The sequence below is a fragment of the Crocodylus siamensis genome, chromosome 7 (genome assembly GCF_052110815.1).
Source record: "Crocodylus siamensis isolate JL-2025a chromosome 7, ASM5211081v1, whole genome shotgun sequence".
Lineage (NCBI taxonomy): Eukaryota > Metazoa > Chordata > Crocodylia > Crocodylidae > Crocodylus > Crocodylus siamensis.
In genome coordinates, this window is record NC_143401.1 from 33,559,200 (window position 1) to 33,578,451 (window position 19,252).

At 44.2% G+C, this 19,252-nt stretch overlaps 1 protein-coding gene across 2 annotated transcripts in view; it reads right to left on the reverse strand.

The window, feature by feature from the left end:
- Window positions 1-15,365, reverse strand: part of PLAC9 (placenta associated 9) — a 28,095-nt gene extending 12,730 nt beyond the window's left edge. The window contains exon 1 of one of the 2 annotated variants that reach the window (XM_090058508.1): window positions 15,058-15,365. In XM_090058508.1, the coding sequence (XP_089914634.1) occupies window positions 15,058-15,115 (58 nt within the window). In that variant the 5' untranslated portion in view covers window positions 15,116-15,365. The remainder of the gene's footprint in view (window positions 1-15,057) is intronic. The other variant, XM_090058507.1, reaches the window with a different exon arrangement.
- Between the last annotated feature and the right edge of the window lie 3,887 nt (window positions 15,366-19,252).

Consider the following 19,252-nt stretch of genomic DNA (forward strand, 5'->3'; position numbering starts at 1 on the left):
GCATGGCTGGAGGGCTAGGTGGGAGCCAGACTGTGCTCCTTTTCCCCATGCAGTTGGATCAGGCCTGGGCTGCCCCATTCCCCGCCACTGCATGGCTGGATGGGGCCCCACCATGCCCTCCCTGGGCACAGATTGGAACCCCACCCCCAGATCCAGCCTACAGATGGCTCATGCACTGCCCAGCCAACCAGCCAGCTGGCCAGAAAGGTTTAGCACCACTAGATTAGGGGGATAATATAATTGTAGGCACTTGGGTCATGAGGTTTCAGAGGGTTTGAATGGGACCAGCACCAGTGAAGAGTATTTGTTAAAGTAGCCTTGACTAGCTTCCAGTTACATATAGACTTGTTTGGGTTTTCTTGCCTGGTGGAAAATGGAGAGGATGAGAGATAATATTTGGCTAGTACCTCCTTCTTTGATCATGGATGTTAAGATATCAGACCATTACAATTTGCATGTGATAACTCTATGGATTATTATGCAGTTTTAAACATGCCATGAGTAGTTGTATGTTTAATACCATCCCCACTCAGCTTATTGGCTCCATCATGCTAGAGCAGTAAAGTCCAGAAGGATAGATGGTCCATGTTGTGGGGGGCGCATGTCTGGGAGCAGTGCATGCTGAGATGCTGAAGGACTGCAAATTGCTCATAATGACTCCATGGAGCAGTCTGTTAACACAACAGGAGCTGCCTGATGCCAGCTGGTGATACTCTTCATCTGAAGAGGCATAACTCGGAGATGTTCAGAGTTCATTTAGTCTTTCTTTTCCTGCTTTAATGTGCAGATGCTCCCATCTTAGGAGCATTTAACAGGTGGGAAATATAACATATAACAACTCCCACAGAATACTCTTGGATATTATGGAGGGCAAAAGCTTCTCCTAGAATGAATGCAAAAATAACTATGTTGCTGGACACTGTGACCCTGGGCTTCACTCTGGTCTCCACACTGATTAACAACACGGTGGTGCGTGCAACTTCATCACTATGTAAAGCAGTGGTTCCCAACCTTTTTTTTGCTGTGACCCGCTGCTGAAAGCAGAGTGTAGCAGTGGCAGTGGTTCCACTGTTACACATATAGACTTTTTGCCTATTGCTTTTAATCTTAGGTTTTCTTGAGTTTTGGATTGCCTTAAGAAACTCTATTTTGTATTGCTCTGTAGTTTGACATAAGTGCTCGACCTTTGTATGCTGCATGTGTGACAGAATGGGTGAGTGTGTCTGTGTAAAAGGAAAACATCAGCTGGTGACTGGCTGAAGAATGCAGACAGATAAAAGACCAAAACAAGAATAATCCGCCCCAGAACAGCGAGAGAACAAGGAAGAACACAATGATAACACAGTGAAGCCCAGAGGACTGAGTGAATTGACAAGATGGGGCGAGACATTGATTTTGGGTCGTCTTCTCCATGTCATTCTGGAGCATCGGTTCATTCAATGAGATGGACCGGCAGGCCAGCTCCTATTTGTGATCAATTTGGCTGGCCAGTAAGTCTATCCAAGTACTGATAAGACTGGTAACATATAACAGTGCAGAACAGAAATTGGGATATGAATGTGGGGGGCGTGTATTAAGCACTTAATAAATGTGGCATCTTGCCTTATCCTCCCTCATAAGGTCTTGCTTGTGATTTGAGCATTTGGCAATTTGTGTAACATGGGGGCGGTGGAGATCCCAGCACAAGGTGCAGCTTGTCCTTTGTGTGCAGCACCACTGGCATTGCCCCCACAACCCTCACTTGGGTTGTGACCCAAGATTGAGAACTGCTGATGTAATGTGTTGTGAAATTCTGTCCCTGACCTAGCAGCTTTGGAGTATAGTGCTGATTTACACCAAAACCTGTTCCTCGCTGGAAAATATTGTGGCAAAGTGGGAGTTAGAAGCAGGGATACTACAGAAAAGCCAAGATTTAGTCTTTTGTTTTCCCTTGGCCCTTCTGTGTGAACAGGAAATTCTGTTCTACAGGAGCCTGTCTACCTTATGCTGCCAGATGTTACTGCTGCTCACCACAGGTATAAAGTGAGTGGGCCAAGATGAGTTGGCAGTTTGTCCAAAGCAGGATATTCTAGAATACATGTATATCCCCAAATGGTACCGCTGATACAGTTCATTGGGAAGATCAAGAAAGAGGTCAAAGAGTTTAATTTGAAGAGTATCTTGTGCTGAGGTATGTGTCTAGGTAATTGGGCAAGAGTTGCATCCAAATGTTTTCCTGAAACTCAGTTTTCTGTTTGTATTCTCAAACAGATTCTAGCTAGAAAAGAAATCCCAGCCTACCTGCATGCACATTCTTAACTAACATGACAAGAACATCTCTGCCCACTGCTAAGCAGTAAGTGAATGCAGTTTTGGGGAAAGCATTTTTGCCTCTTGCCGCTCATTTGAGTTTGAGAAGAAAATTGTGCCTAGGATGGTAAAACAAGACTTGAAGCCCTTAAGATAGAACTTTAGTACTTGGAGTTAGAAGCAGAAAAGAGTTCTGGCTAATAGTATAAGCCTGGCAGTCTCTGAGTACTCTCCATAGCTATTCATTTGTGAGGAATTATTGAGGGAAATTAAAACCATATGTGACATCTTCCTTGTTCTAAACTATTGCAGTAGGGTTTAAATTGGATCCGGATCCTGTTATCTTCATTTTCACATGATACATAGTGTTTATATGCAAATTCAAAAGAAGGAAGCATTTTATGCGTATGGATTGCATTTGGATATGGCCCCTTGCATGTATTAGCTAGTGCATGATTCTGGAAGATAGAGACACACTATCAACTTATCTTCTCCAGAATAGGCCAAGAGCTTGGCTTTATCCTCTTAAAGTCCAGAGAGTCCAGAGAAGAGCCACGCACATGATCAGAGGTCAGGAAAACAGACCTTACGACGACAGGCTGAGAGCCATGGGGCTCTTTAGCCTGGAAAAGCACAGGCTCAGGGGTGATCTGATGGCCACCTATAAGTTTATCAGGGTGACCACCAGGATCTGGGGGAACATTTGTTCACCAGAGCGCCCCAAGGGATGACAAGCTCGAACGGTCATAAACTACTGCAAGACCGTTTCAGGCTGGACATAAGGAAGAATTTCTTTACTGTCCAAGCCCCCAAGGTCTAGAACAGTCTGCCAGCAGAGGTGGTTCAAGCACCTACACTGAACACCTTCAAGAGCAAACTGGATGCTTATCTTGCTGGGATCCTATGACCCCAGCTGACTTCCTGCCCTTTGGGCAGGGGGCTGGACTCAATGATCTTCTGAGGTCCCTTCCAGCCCTAATGTCTATGAAATCTATGTCCGCTCCAAACACAAATATGGTGTCACTAACTTAGAAATAGTTGAAGGCAGTGGGGCATTGATGAAGTCAAACTCCGAAATTATAACATAAAGAATGAAACTTTTGGAAGCCAGCCACTCTGAAGAAAATATCAGAAAAACTTAAGAACTGACATATGCCCAAATCAGAATTCTGCAGGGACAGACTTCTGACTAAAGGAGGCAGATGAGTTTGTAAGTAAACAAGCTGAGATGCTGCTCAGTATAAGGTAGGTATCTAACAGACCTAGTCAAATCTAAGTATATTTCCCCTCTTTCTCCCATCTGCCATTTGACACCCCCAGTCAAACCCAGATAAAGGACTTTGCACTACATCCTGCTATTACTTTCAGCTGCATTTATAAAAACAATACAACACGTGGTTAATTTGGTCTGGGTCAGCAAGAGGGCTTTCTAAAAAAATCCACGTTAGCAGAAACTCATGGTCTCCTGCTTACTTGCGAAAGGAGAGGGTGCCTATATTGTAAATACAGGTACTAAGGCTGGAACAAATCAGTCCTGGAAATCATACATTTGTTGATTAAAGTTCGAAAAACGTATTCCCAGTGCTCTTGCTTTGCTAATGCTGATGAATCAACTTGCACAGAAAAGATTAGAACCTTTTCCCTTTCAATCCCTGCCAAGTGCATGCATGCTGCCAGTTCTGTTATGAAGAATGTGCAATTCTGTTTTGAAGAACCTGAAGAGCCAGCCCTTCTAAATGCTGCAAGCACTGATGTATTTCATATACAATTGTATAGACATGCCTAAACTTTCCAATATGACAAATGTTTTGGGTTTTTTTGAATGACTAACCTGAGATGATTTATGGGAACTTGACATTCTGGTCACTCCAAATCACTAGTTGCTCTGTGTAATAAGGCAATAATGTTATTGACTGCATGATTTCTAGCTGTCAGGTCCTTAAACAGACACAATTTTGATATCATCTTCTGAGCTGTTGTAGTTACTTTGCAGATTATATCAGTCAGATATTTTGCAAACAGTGTTTCAAAACATATTGCAATGTTAGCTTTAGGCCAAATTCCTCTCTGAGAGCCAGTCAGAAGCAGGAGTCATACTATTTCCTGTAAACAAAATGCAAAGCATGTTGTTAAAGCCTAGACTTGTAACCCTGCATGTTAGTATTTAAGGCTAGGTACAGACATTCAGAAGCCTGAGGTGGAATTGATCTAAGTTGCATGGTTTTTTATGAACAGCGTAGTTTAGATCAGTAGCAAACGTTCACCCTTTACTGGGAGAGCAGGGGGCAAAACTTAGACCGGGTTCCACCATTTTAAAAAAAGTCCATGTCAGCCAAACTTTTGTTATGTTATGGAGATAGACCAGTTTCTGATCACTTATATTGATAAAAGTGTAATGTCTGTACCTGGCCTAAAGGTTCAAACTCTTAAATCGCTGACCTATTTAAAATAGGTGGAGTAGGTTTTATTGATCGTGCTGTTGCAGTACAGCTTGTAACTAGGAGAGGGAGCAGGCAATTTGAGAATCTTTGAATCACTCTTAACAAGACTTTTTACCCCCTAGAAATTAATAGGAGAAACAGAAACTAGAATTGGAAAAGGCTTCCTGGATCAGAGTCCATCCTGCTGGGGAAGGATTTAGTTTTTTGATATAAGCCAATAAATATAATACATTTGACATTGTCCAGCTGGTTAAGAAGTACCATTGCAAACTAAGCCAGGTTCTTAGGGAATTGGTTTGTTGAGACAACAGGACTCCTCTTACAAACACTCCATGCCTTCTGTCACTGCCTACAGCTACCTTCCACAGCCTGGTGCCATGATCACCATCATATTCTAACACAGCCAACTGGGTTTTCTCAAATTTTCTCACTCTTGCCACCACTGGGTGATTTTTCATTTTGGTACCATAGAGATCTCCAAGCTACAGGCAGTATTAGACTCTAGGTCTGTGTAACTGGGTGAGTAAAATGCCACTGACCTGGCCACCTGTGCCTATACTAGTATGCCTACTCTTCCTAGGAACTGGCATAAAGGACTATGTAAAGAGCAAGACAGAATCTGGTTGATAATTTTCACTAATGTGTCTGGTTGTTGCCATGTCAAACCAAAAAAATGACTGTTTATATGGGTCTGTTCGATTTGGGGTGATGTCAATTTCAGACACCTGCACGTGTTACCTGCTGAGGGTTCTTCTGTGATTTAAAGTCTGGAAGCCTGCACACCTGAAACCACAAATGAACAGCTTGCATAACTCAACCAGATGGACTGGTCTAATCCCAGCTACATGAGAAATTTCAATTATTTGCTCCCAGGACTAAGTATGATATCACCCACCTTAAAAAAAAAATCCCTATCTACTACCATTTCCCAGGTCTGTGTTTTTGCTGCTGTTGATGGTTAAACTTGAACTACTTAAATTCTAATTTGAGTGAGAATGGTCACATTGTAAGGTAACAATGGAATCTCTGCACACTGTGTGCAAAACAGGTCTCGAAGAATATCTCATAGTTCTTTGCACTGCAACTCTATGAATTTCTTCCAAATGAGTTGTGGGGAGAAACTGTTCATCATTTCTGGACACATGAAGAGAACTAAAGCAGGACTTCGGTGGTTAGCATCATCTGAGTGCAGCTAGCTTGCATCCACAATGCAGAGCAGAGTGTTATTAGCTCTCTCCAGCTTCAGCCTATCTCCTCAGGGGCTCAAAAACTTGAGTTAGAATTTTTGTAGTAAGAGTTTCGGGGTATGTCTACATCAGTGGTGCTCAAACTTTTCACACAGGGAACAAGATGGACAGTGCCTGGTCCATCTGCAGGTCGGATCCTGCTAGTGGTTCCAATCTGCTGCCTAGGGTGGGCATGGGGGGGGCCCCCCATCCAGCCATGTGGAGGGAGATGGGGGGCGGTCCAGCCCTAATCTTGCCCCATGGGGGAAGGGAGCCTGGCTTTGATCTGACCCTACACGGGCTTGGGGTTTGGGAATCTGGCAGTGGAGGACCGGGGAGGGTGACTTTATTAATGGCCATTGTTCAACCGGTTGCCAAATTTCGCAACCCTTGTGGAGCCCTCTGGGCTGGATGCCAAGGCTTCGTGAGCCATGGTTGGCCCACAGACTGGAGGTTGAGCAGCCGTGGTCTACACTGTATTGTCCCTGCTATTGCACATGCAAACTCCCAAGCATGCCAAGCCCATCTACTCCCATGTGTATGTTCCAAACCTGGAAATACAGCAGTAAAGCTGCTCTGGGGATGGTTCTGGATACTCCTGAGCCAGCTGGAGAGTAAATATAATGAGTGGCAAGGGAAAGATATCTCTGATGTTGCTTCCCCATTACATTTCTAAATTTGGCACGTGTAAATGGAGAGGGGGGGAAGCATGCTCAGAGGCATTTTCCATCAACAACAGCAGGAGGTGGAATATGTCTTGAGGTAGTGGAAATACTCATATTATAATTCAAGTTAACTTCGCAACGAAGACAAAGCCCATGGTTGCTTGCACGGTTAGCACTACATTGGATGTGCCATTATTGATTTAACCCACAAATAAAAAGAGCCTCTTAGATTGGACCCTAGAACCCGCTCATCTGTATTCTAAAACAAGCCCAGATTTTGGCACTAAGAGGCCTGTGTGACTAGAAAAGCATCCAGTGTTTCAGGTCAGGATTTAAGTTTGTTTGCAGAAAGCAATTGGGCCAACAGTTTGGCCAACAGCTGCTTACACCCAACAATAATTCTCACCAAGACTCTGAATCCCACACTTAAGCCAGCATCTGATGAAGCAGATTTTGTAGATTCCAAAGCTGGTCTTTCTCTGATTTATCTTAAACTAAAGCAACAGTTTTCTGGTGGATGGTAGCCAAGGGTGGAGTGGAGCTATTCAAGAAAGAAACGTGCCAAAGGGGCTAAGGGAATTAGGTTGTTGTAATTCAGTCTAGTAAGAGCCCATGCATGCAGACCCATGTTAGTAAATATTATGATTATCTTCCAAATACGCTTCCTACAAACTATCTTAATCTCTGAAATATGCATATGACTGACCAGTTTTAAAGGCCAGTTAATATTTTAGAGCGGACATGTTCTCTTCCATGTGCTAATAACTGTAAAGCTTTAAGGAAATTTTATTTATTTGACAAAACAAATAACGATTACCACTTGGTTAAGCAAACTCATTCTGCAAGTACATATGTGGAAAGAGGTTTCTGCTAGTAGATGGTTCTTTAATTTTGATTGAATGGCTGGAAGCTGAAACTGGACAAATTGAGGCAAGAAAATAAGGTATACATTTTTGAATGGGGGCAGTTAATCATTGGAACAACATACCAAGAAAACTGGTTTCTATGTTATTTGTTCTCTTTAAATCAACACCATCTTCAAGACTCAATATAACTCAAACAGGGGTTATGGCGCAGTGCAGAAACTACTGGGCAGGGTTCTTTGGCCTACATTGTGGGAGGTGAGGCTAAAAGATCTTAATGATTCCCTTTGGTCTAAATCTCTGAAACACTTGCATCATTTTATGACCACTGTGGTTTTGAAAGTTCGGCTGCAATATTTTTGAGTTTGTATTGTGATCAAGAAAGGATAAAAACAAGACAGATCACAGGTCAAATGAAAGACAAATGAGACTGAAACGAGAAGCAGATGGCATGTAGGGGAGAGTAAATGTATCTAACAGGTAGAACGGGAGATGAAATAAAATGGCAGAGGCAGGAAAACATATGTGAAGTTTATGCAGAAGGCACTCATTTGTACCAGCTTGGATCCTCCTGTAGCACGAGCTTCCCCTTATATAGAAAAAGATTGTTTTTAAAATGCTAAAGTCCCCCTTGAGGCAGTGGGAGGTAACAATGGGTTTAGGTAACGGAAAGCAAAAAGTTCATGAACTTAAGTCCTTTTGGTGAACCAAAACAATGTTGAGATACTAGCACAGCCCTGATCTAGCGAGGGATTTCCCAGTCCTAGCTCAAGGGATTCCACACCTAAAATAGGGTTGTGTCTGTGGCAGGGCGCCGTGGGTGCCTGCCACTTGAAGGACCAAACCAAGTGGCCAGCAGCTGTTTAATTGCGCCAGCCATTTTAGATCCATGGTTGCTTATGTAAACAGGGCAGTTTGCTGTTGCTAAGGCTGGTAGTAACATTGCCTGGCTGCAAGGCTTCTTGGAACATCCTGGAGGTAAGGGCAGGAGCTGTAGGAGATGGTTTGGAGGCCCCTGGCCCTGGCCTAAAACTGCACCCTGCCAGGAGTGGGTGGGTGGCCTGGTGGGGCCCTCAGTGGTGCAGGAGCCCCCAGGAAATGGCAGGCCAGTTACCACCCCAGTGAAAGGTGAGTAGGAGTGCCTTAACCCCAGCCCTCATCTTTGAGTAGGCCATATTCTATTAGCATAAGAGCAGGGTAGGCCAGGTAAGCTTCTGGAGGCACCTGCGCCTGGTGGGGGAGTGACCCTGCAGGGCCAGGCATGCTTCCAGGAGCACCTGAGCTGGGAATGGGGTACCCTGATCCATAAGTGCAGCCCTGAGGTACTTGACTGGTCAATGCTGGGGGCCAGGACCAAAGGGTCAAAAGGGCCAGGGGCCCAACGCAAGGGACACCCACGAAGAGCTAAGCAGCTCAGGGTCTCAGCTGGGCCCAAGATGGGGCCAGGGCTTACAGAAGCCTAAGGTCCCCAGGGTTGGGGGCCACAGCTAATGGGTGAATGCAGCAGTTTAGCTAACTGCCTGAGATGCCATCTGAGAGGCTTGGGCTGAGGTGTAGGGGTGGAACAGAGCTGAGGATACCACCCCCCCAATATCGGGGTGTACAATGGGCAGCCTCCTGCCTTAATTAACAACTTAATTAATTACCAAGGTGTGGCAGGTGAGACATGCAGGCGGCATGCCCAGAGGCAGGTGGGAAGATAGCTCTGTGGCTAGCCAGGGAACACTTCACCACAGTGTTCCGCTTCAGAGGATGTATATATCTTCATACTGTTTTCTTGATAAATTACATGGCTTATATAAGGTGCTGATACTGTTGTTGAACTTGTAGTTTTATGTAAAATAGGCCCACAAAGCCATTCTTCTCAGACCTAAATCCCAGCTCAGTGGAGACCATCAGGTATACTGTATTCTGGTAAACTTGGTGGTGCAAGTGTCATACCCAGCTCACTTCCATCTCCAGGGCTACTAGTATGGCACTATTGCATTCCAATGCTAACTAGTTCCACTACAACCCCTTCAGCAGCTTCCTTATTCTCTCCCTCAACTTAAGCTTGAGATGTCTACTTTTTCACCAAAGCATTCTCCAAAGACCTAAATTCTACTCTGGCGTGTATCCAGGGTTGCCTCTGTCTTGTCAGGGCTGAAACTTTTGGCACTTATCTCATAACTAAGCCCCATGGGGATCTACAAACCAAGAGTTCCTCTACCTACCCAAGATGGAAAACAGATGAGACTTTGGGGCACCTCCCTCTCCAGAACAGCCTAATAACCCCATTAGCCACCTTCTCAAGCTAGTGCCTATATTTGTACTCGCATGATAGAGGATAAAGAATGGATCAGAAAAGAAAATGAATTACTCTGAATATAAGACTTCAGAATCTGAGGTTATCACTAGGGAGGCTTTTACAAATTCTAAATTCCTTTCCTTTGATGAGGAAAATAACAAAAGAGACATCCCCATGGTTTTCTTATCCAGATCAATAAATAGCGGTACAGACCATGTAGCATGTAGGTGCATTATAGCATGAGTTCTTAGCTTTCTTTCCAAAATATCAGGCCCATATACTGCTATTATGAATACATGCTGTATTGTGTGATGGTTTCTAGTGCCTCAGTAGCAAACTCTCATCAACTTTAACACTGCATTTAGCCAGGAGATTTCAAGCATCATTTCTGTCAGAGAAATTCATTACCACAATCCAGCCCTTGATCATCTCCTCATGTGATTACTGCTGTGTGCTCTACATGGAGCTACCCTTCTCATCAATTCCAAAACTGAAACTGGTGTGGATTGTAGTGCATGCTTCTCTTCAGTAATAACATACAAGCTTGATGTTTCATGATCTGCATGGGCTGGTTATTGAGTTTCCCAATATTGACCTATCTAGGCCCTGAGTACTTCAAAGGACCACCTATTCCTTGTCCCGTGATACCAAAATGGCTATCAGCAGAAGCACTCGGTAACCTTTGATTTAAGAGAGGGCAGGCTGGTGGTGGAACAGTTCCTATGAGGTACCGTGCCTCCATTCTGGGACAAGACTTTTGACCTTCACGCTCATTAAATCAGCATCTGCAGAAGTGAGCTTTTAAGGAAACACCAAGGTAATGACCACTGCTTAGGAACTATCTGCAGATAAGGAAATAAGTAGAAAATTTTTTGAGCTAAAATAGGGCTTGTCTCTTGATCTGGACCTGGAAGGTAGGAGGTGGGATTTCTACTTGGAATGTCAGACATGTAGTGAGTAGGGGTGCACTCATAGAGAATTTTTGGAACCACATTGATGGCCGATTTTATAACAAGCCATATCAGCCAATACCAATCCAATTCTGATATGTAGCTGGGCAGCATGGAGAACGGCATCTGGCTGTTAAGCCCATAGATGTCTGTTGTGAGGGAAGGGGCTACACTCAGGACTATTGTGGGGGAAGAGGCAAAGGAGGACAGGGGAGAGAAAGGGTTTGGGCGGACAGATTCAGGCCCCTGCAGTGAGGGAGGGAGTGGGGCTGGGGAAGGGACAGGAGCTGCACAGCGGGTGTAGGGCAGGGGATGGAGCCAAGAGTGGCTCATCCGGGGGGCATAAGTGGGGTGGCACCCACCACTGCATGCACCCTGGGAGGGCATTGGGGGGTGGGGCAAGTGCTCTTGGATCTGCGTGGAGGGTGAGGGCAGGCTGGTGCTGCAGGCTGGGGTTGTGGCAATGTGGAGTTCTTCCCAGCAGGGGTTTGGGCTGGGGCTGCACATGGGGTGGGCAGCGGCAGTGCTGGAAGGAAGCTATGGGGGGGGCCTGCAGCCTCCTGAAAATTCGCCATAGCCCCCCTCCCAGCACCACTGCCACCCACCCTGACTACAGCCCCAGCCCAACCCCCCACTAGAAAGATCCCAGTGCCCCAGACCCAGCCCATGTGCAGCAGCCCACCCTCACCCTGTACACAGATCGAGGGGTATACCCCCCTATGCCCTCCTGGGGGTGCTCATGGTGGCAGGAGCCATCCCCCCATGTGCCGCTTATGGCTCTGTCCCCCACTCCACCCCAGTTGTGCAGCACCTGCCCCAGCATCAGCCCCATTCCCTCCCTTGCCACTAGGGCCCCGATCTGCCACTTCCCCCCACCACCCTTCCCTCACAACAGGCTTACCAGCTGGACCCGGCTGCTTTACATGCTGCTGGGCTGCACTCCTGGCCACCTGCATGCTGCACTATGGCTGTGCATGCACAGGGCATTTATCAGCCACATTACTGGGCACATCAGCCAAAAAAAGCCAATCACCGATACAGTCAATTTTCCTTATATTGGTGTCAATCCGATATGGGACCACTGTATCGGTGCACCTCTGGTAGCGAAATTAATTTCCATATTAGTGAGTAATATAAGAGCTGTAGTGGCTTCCATTTGTAAACATGACAATATAGTGGAAGCAAATAGAATCCATGCAAACTTGACTGCATTGGTTTAATTTGTCAAAGGACTTCCTTCAAAGTTTGGTTGGCTGGGTTGGGCTATTCTTCTTTCCCCTCAAGACTGCTTAAACACACCTACGGCCTTGCTGCAGCAATGGTTTTTTTTTTCCTCTGGGAGATAGGTTACATTTTACTTTAATTATCCATGTGATATAATTAAGATATTCAGTATACAGGAGGATCACAGCATTTAAACCCAGTACCTGTAGTCAACTTCAGCTAAAGTCCATCAGCCAGAGCAGATGGTCTATCTGGCATTTATAAATACAACTGGTTCAAATAAGCAATAAAAAAGTGTATAAATTCCATACCCCTGGCTTTCTTGAGAGTTAATCTTCAAGTTTGTTCGTGTGAAATTTATGAACTCCATAGAATTTAGTAAACTAAAGTGTCCTTAACAGTGGAAAATCTGGAACATGAACTCTTGCTGAGTATATAAAAATCTGGCAAAAAGCTCACCCCTTTCCCTCCTCGACTATCTTTAATTCTTCTCAGGCAATTCAGTCTTTCCTGTTTCCAAATTCTCTCTGTTGTGCAAGATCTTCCATTTTCCTCCCACATCAGAGCTCCCTGATAGAGTGCCTGTACATTCTATGTGGAGCTTCAGTATTCGTGAATTGGAGATGTGAATCAATCATGATTTGACTTAGATTTTGACCCCCTATCCTTTTTTGTACCAACTTAAAACTAAGAAACTGTACGAAAATCTTTGCTATGGATTGGCTCCTATAGCTCAGTAACAATGTTTAGAATCTATGCAAAGTAAAGAACTAGATATGGTGCATGCAGCTGCCTTAACAGAAGGAGATTGATCTGAAGCTGTCACATGCTCTTGGACGTGCTGATCTCCCAGCCCTGGTTGCTGATCAGCACCTCGTTCACATACCCTACCAAGCTTCTCACTGAGCTGCCCAGCTCTGGATACCATACATGAAGATTGGACAATGCAGTATCCTCTAAAGAGGACAGACCATGCTGGGAAAGTGTTACAAACTGTTTCATTTTACTAATCTAAACTAAATGGAATTACCCCCACTATACTTCTTTCCAATTGCTCTCACTCATTCCCCAGATCTGGCTTGCTTATCCAGGCAGAGAAGACCTAGGAGGTACATCATGATTGTTTGGTCATAAAGGACTTGTAAATGAGCAACAACCTAGCAGTGAAGACTCTGACCTTGAGACACAGTGCTCCTCAAAAATATGGAAGCCAACCAAGTTTGCCTTGACCCCAACTATATGGGCACCATACACAGTTGTTCATTCAACAAAATGGGTATCCTGTCAGAGTGTCTGCTCCAGTGCACCTGGGTTCCTGGTACAGCCGAACCCTCTTGACTAGTTCAGCTATCAATGAAAAGAGCATAAAAGAAACACATTTAAATAGAAAGCATGTATCTAGCAGGGCACATCCATGCCTGTCCCACGCTACTCCCAAAAGTTACTTCATCTGTGGGGCTGAACTAGAAACAATCAGAAAATAATTCTTTGTTTTGAGTTGACCCAAAGCAGGAATTTTTCTGTTATGTGTTTTTTCAGCTAGTCAAAAAAAAAAAATGCTTTGGGTTGAATGCATCATTTAGTATTGAGACATTTTTAATTAAATCAAAGGATAGCATACAACATGATGCAGGCACCATTCACAAACCAACAAGGAAGGCAAGTGGTATTTCCTTACTTCTGTGCCCTGTTGTTGGGATACCACGATCAATGGCAGCTGGAAGACTTAGTTCAAACCTCCTCTGTGCCCAGTTTAGAGAAGAGATTTGAGCTGAAGTTCCCCACTCCCGGCAGGGTGCCCAAAGCATGGGCTCACAGTATATTCTGAGGTAGAGTGTCCTTCTCAACTGAATTTGTTCAACTCTTGGAAGGAAACTAAACAAAACAAAACAAAAAAGACCTCATAGGGCCAGAGGACAGTGAGACTGACTCTACAGACTGGTGGTTAGTGCATTTCAGCTGTCAAGTGGGATTCCTGACTAGTCTCTCTCCCAATTAATGTTTATATTCCCCTGAATTCAACCTGAACTTGTTGATAGTTTTGGATCAGCCAACATGCATTTTTGGTGAACAAACTATTGCCAAAATACTGTATCACAGAGTTCATTGACAGGTAATGAAAGCATCTAAAGGGAATGCAAGTTACAGCACTCTACCCAGAAAAACAGTTGGAGACATTTTAAATATAGTAGCTTGGGACTGGTGGTACAAGTCCGGTGAAGGCTGAATGTTATCAGGGGAGAGTAGGGATCAGATTTTTTTGTTTTTTTCAGGTTTTGCTTGTAATGAGAACTTTCTCGCATGTTAACATCTAAATGTTAAATGCAGTTAAGCAGCAGTGAGAATTAAAACAATGATTGGCAACAGCTATTAGAAAACACATAATACATATAGGCTACAGAGCAAGGTTGTGGTTACAGGGGGACTATCAATCAAATGCCTGAACTGACCAAATAGAAATTTCAGCTAAAAATAGCTTTCAGTCACTATAGTCATCTACAATATCAGCAGAAGATACCCCAGAGCTAGGTTCACTGGCAGTTTACTGACTACCGGTGTGTTCCTATGGTGTTCATCTCTGAAGTAACTGACTGCCTAGAGTTACGCAGGGACACAACTCAAGAATAGAAAATAGCCCAATAATTTCAAACAGTGGAAAAAGAACATTGTGAATGACTGAAAACTTAAAGGAGCTATTGTCACATAGGGAAACTCCTTTCCGTTCTCCCAGGACACTAATCTCACAGTGCAAGGTGGTTTTATATTAAGGTGACAACAATTGTAACTATAAAATTCATACCATGTCATATTTCTGAATGTCTGCCAGAAAAAAAAGACAGTGTGTTTCTTCAGTGATTTAAAAAAAAAATTCTTTGCCTGCAATACTTCTCATTACAGCAGTAAATCTAAAACATGTATTTGAAAAACTACATAGGACTTTCTCCTGTTGAAAAATCCTTCCCGCTACTGTGCAAGCACTGCGAGCACAACCTGTGTCAGCTTTATATGAAATCCCCACAAAATAAATTCTCTACTTTTTCCCCATGAAAACCCTCCATCTAAGCAGTCCAGTAGCATACAAGCTGTATGTTACAAGCTTGGAATCACTTACCCCAAAAGCCTTGCTCTTGCGGCACTAAAATAAAAGCCAGAGCCCAAATAAAAAGCATGGTTTCAAAGTCTCCAAGCAGTGACTGGAGATGCCTCTCTTAGTCTGGTAGTGAGAAGAAATGCAGAGTCCCTCCTCAGTTTACATAGGCTCTGTAGTTCAGGCTGTTGTGCTGAGGTTTAGCCAGAGAGCTGGAAGGAAATACTCTAAGGCTGAGCCAAGATTCTTGAGCTGTTCTCTCTCTTTCTTGCTCCTTTTTAAAAACACCCTTCAAACTCCACAAAAGGTCCTGTTACCCAGGCAAGCTGGCTCTAGTCTAAGCCTCCCAAACTTTTTACTTTTGTATTTATTTATACTGAGCATGAATGGAATGTGCTGAAACACTTCAAATCCTGAATATAGGCAAGTGGGGCAGAAAAGGAAGGGGCTGTGTTGCAAATAATCTCCTGATTAGAAGTGTAAGAGGGAAGTGGGTATGTTAGATGTTTATTTCTCCTGTACGATTTTTCCTCCGGCCAGGTAGTTGAGGGTGAACATTTAAGAACATAAATGGCCTTAGACCTGTGATCTAACACGTTTTTTGTCTGTTCTGTTTTGTTTAAACACAGAGAAAAGTCCCTATAAATGATGGCTAAGTCTTAGATAGCTGACAATTTTATTGGACTAAATATTGTCGGTCTGCAGGTATGATGGTTGTTCCTTTCTGTCTGATGTTTTAAAAGCAATATTGGACCTAATCTGAGGTATGCTTCTATTTTCAGCGTTGAAGCTATCTTAAATCCTCACCTAGATTGGTTTTGGTATTGTCACACAAGAAAATTTCAGTACCACTCACGGTATATCTTGAATTTATGTCTCAGGCATTACTGGGTTGTTTTTTTTTAATCAAGGTAATCTGTACTGCCTGGATTAGTGTCTAGCCTCTCACAGACCAAACAACAACTGCGCACCAGAATGAATGCACACCGGAAATCTATTAAAGACAGGAATGCCCAACTACCTGTGGGGGCACATTTCTCACAAGAAAACCACTCTCTCTCCAATCTCTCAGTTCTAATCCTTGAAGGGAATTTACAAAACACTTTTCACAGATGAGCCTATGAACTTGATTTCATCAACCTCCTGGATACAAAAAATCATAGACGAAATACAGACACTGGATTTACGACACATTATATATAACCTGCTTGATATCTGACAACCCAACTACCTCTCCACTATTTGCTTGCTACATTCCTCCCCACCCTCCTGTTTCTCACCCACTGACTCTTCAATTTACATCTTTACTGACTGTCTTTCTTGCATGCAGACCAGCCTCTGGCTTCTTTACTAGTCATTCCATCTAGAAAGAGCACACACCCCAACTGTAGATGCTTCCTCAGCCTGACAAAGGGTTTTTAAACCTGAAAGTTTGCTAAGAAATTTTTTCCCAAATATTTAAGTTGATCTAATAAAATATACCAGATTGTCTCAAATCACCTTGTCTGCCTATGTCCTTAGGCCAACACGGCTACAACCTACACCCCCGTAAAGGAAGACAGTAACATTTGTTTTTCACAGGAATGATGTGAGTCTTAATCAATGTTTGTAAAGTGGTTTGGGATTTCTGTGTAGCTGGGATATGCACATGTACTGTATTATTCTCTTTTTTTTTGGTAAAGGAATATGAACAGACAGCAGGCAAAGTGTGTGTGAGGGAGCTGAATGAGTTGTGAAGAGAGCTGACAGGTTCTTACAGCCTGTTTGAGAGTCAGGTTCTGCAGTGAACAGGCTGTATGTTGACCCAGATGGTAATAGCTGCTACAGCATTGTGACAATATTGTAACATGAGTTATAGGTGGAGCACAGTAGAAATCCTGTTGTCTGACTGAGCCTGCAGTTAGTATTTTTCTTGGATACTTTTGATTATCTTTGACCTAAACGGGAATGTTAATAAAGGCACAACTTGGATCTGAGTCCCTCATGTCTCTGCTGAAATTCATGAAAACAAAAGCAGTGTTAGATCTTTCACTGTGAGAAACATTTGACTTTTAACAATGAAAGATTGAAAGTGTCATTCAGCCTCTCTGTTGAACAAAACTTAGGCTATGTCTCTTGTGACATATAACAGGCGTTTAAATGCACTTAAAACTCACAATTAAAAAATAAATAAAAATAATAAAATAAAAAGCTTGCAATTAAAGAAATTTTTTTGCAAAAATCTTGTGAAATAAAAGATATCATCTCTACTACACGTCCTGATTGCTTTAAAACTCAAGCTTGCAAGTAAGAGAATATATCCTGAGTACACTCATATTGTGTCATAGGAAAATTATGCCTTTCCCAGCAAGGGATATCTCCAGATCAGAGTAAGAAACATATGATGAGCTAATGTTGGCATGTTCCATAGAGACGATACGATCAATTGTAGGCCTGGAGTTGGGACTCACAAACTTTAGCTTGGGACTGGCTTCTGGTGTTGCAAATGTTGCTTAACCACTGGGTGATAAGCATCTGTAACAGGGGTGAGCAATTATTTTGGGCAGAGAGCTACTTACTCAGTTTTGGCAGGCTATCAAAGGCTGCATGGGTAGCCCTGACCCGTGACAGGTGCCCCACCCCTGGCTTCCAGCTTGGGACCAAGGTCCCAGGGCCAGCACCGGTGGGGCCCAACGCAGGGCACAGGCTGGGGGAGGTCTGTGGAGCCTGACTGGGCAGCACCAGCAGGGAGAGGAGGGAGCTGGCCCAGATCCATAGAGCCCCCTCTGCCTGGGACCCCGCACTCCAGCCCCCTGCTCTGGGCCCCGGGACACTGGTGCGGCCCCGAGCTCCCGCTGGCCCCCCAGCCCCACGGTACAGGTGGGGGGCAGCGCTCAGCCCCAACCCCCTGCTTGCTGCCAGGGAAGAAGCTGGTGCTGAGTGTGGGGAAAAGTGGCCCCTCGCCTGCCCCATGCCCGGGGCTCCCTGCTGCAGCTGCTCGCAGCCCGTGCGTGGCTGTCTGGAGCAGGCACAGGCAGACTACAGGTGGCTGCAGCGTGGGGCGCTGGGCACGGGGCATGTGAGGGACCACTTTTCCCAACGCTCAGCACCGGCTTGTAACCTTGCAGTGGGGTCAGGTTACACGCTTGTTAGAAATATTATTAAAAATGCATTATCAATAGCAGATTTAGAAAAAAACACAGCTGCTAGCCCTCCTTGTCTCCTTAATGGGAGAGGGAAGGGGGGGTTGGAAATTGAAGGGAAAACTACCAAAGGCTCTTTGTACTAAGGTATCACTCCCTCTTTGTTTTGCAAAGTTACTATCTCTTTGTTACAGTAAAGCATATACTCCTCAGCTTTTCTCATGCAGATAAAAGTAGATTACAGTTCTAACCTTGACGCAAGGAAAATTCAGACTCTTGTAACCTCAAATATTGTCTGCCCATGCGCAATAACCTAATACATATTAAGCCTATCCTCCCCGCATACTTAAGTAGTTAATTATAATACACATGCGACGCATGATTTGACGTATTTACATACACGTTTGTATGAATCAGAAATGAGTTGTAAAAGTTCCTCCTTCTGCACACGTGGTCAGGAGAGAGGGGATAAAGCCAGCTGGACAGTTTCCCTCGGGGGCAGCAGAGTGTTTGATCTTTTGTCTCTCTCTCTGACCCTATTTGCAAATATATACCTTTTGTGTTGCTAATAGAGTGTGTCTGTGGCTGAAGGTTTTTTCCGCCTCCCGAGAAACGAACCGCGATTTTTACATCAATAATTGGCGCCCAATGTGGGGCTTCTCGAGGACTACCCCGGAATTCAGTGACGGAGCGCCTCCGGTACCAGGGGTTGTGCGCACCGAGCCGACTTTGGACTCGCCCCTGGAATTTGAGGTTTAAGTCCGAATATCCGGGAAGTTAAAGGAAGTATCCCATGTAAATTCTGAGTTTCTGGAGAGGCAGACACACTTTGGAATTTGGATCGAGATCTCTGGGGTATCTGAGTGAGTATACGAATTCCCTTTGCCCAATCTGGTGTACGGATCTAAACAAAGGATGTGTAAGTTTGCTGAGGAATTCTAGGCTCAGCTCTCATTGTAAATCATCTGTTGTTGAGATCTTTTTGGTATTTGGTGTGCCTTGGGCGCATTTTTGTGGGCAAATGGGTACGAGTAGCTCTCGTGTAGAAAACAATATTGATACCCCTCTAAAAGTCTTATTACGTCATTTTAATAAAT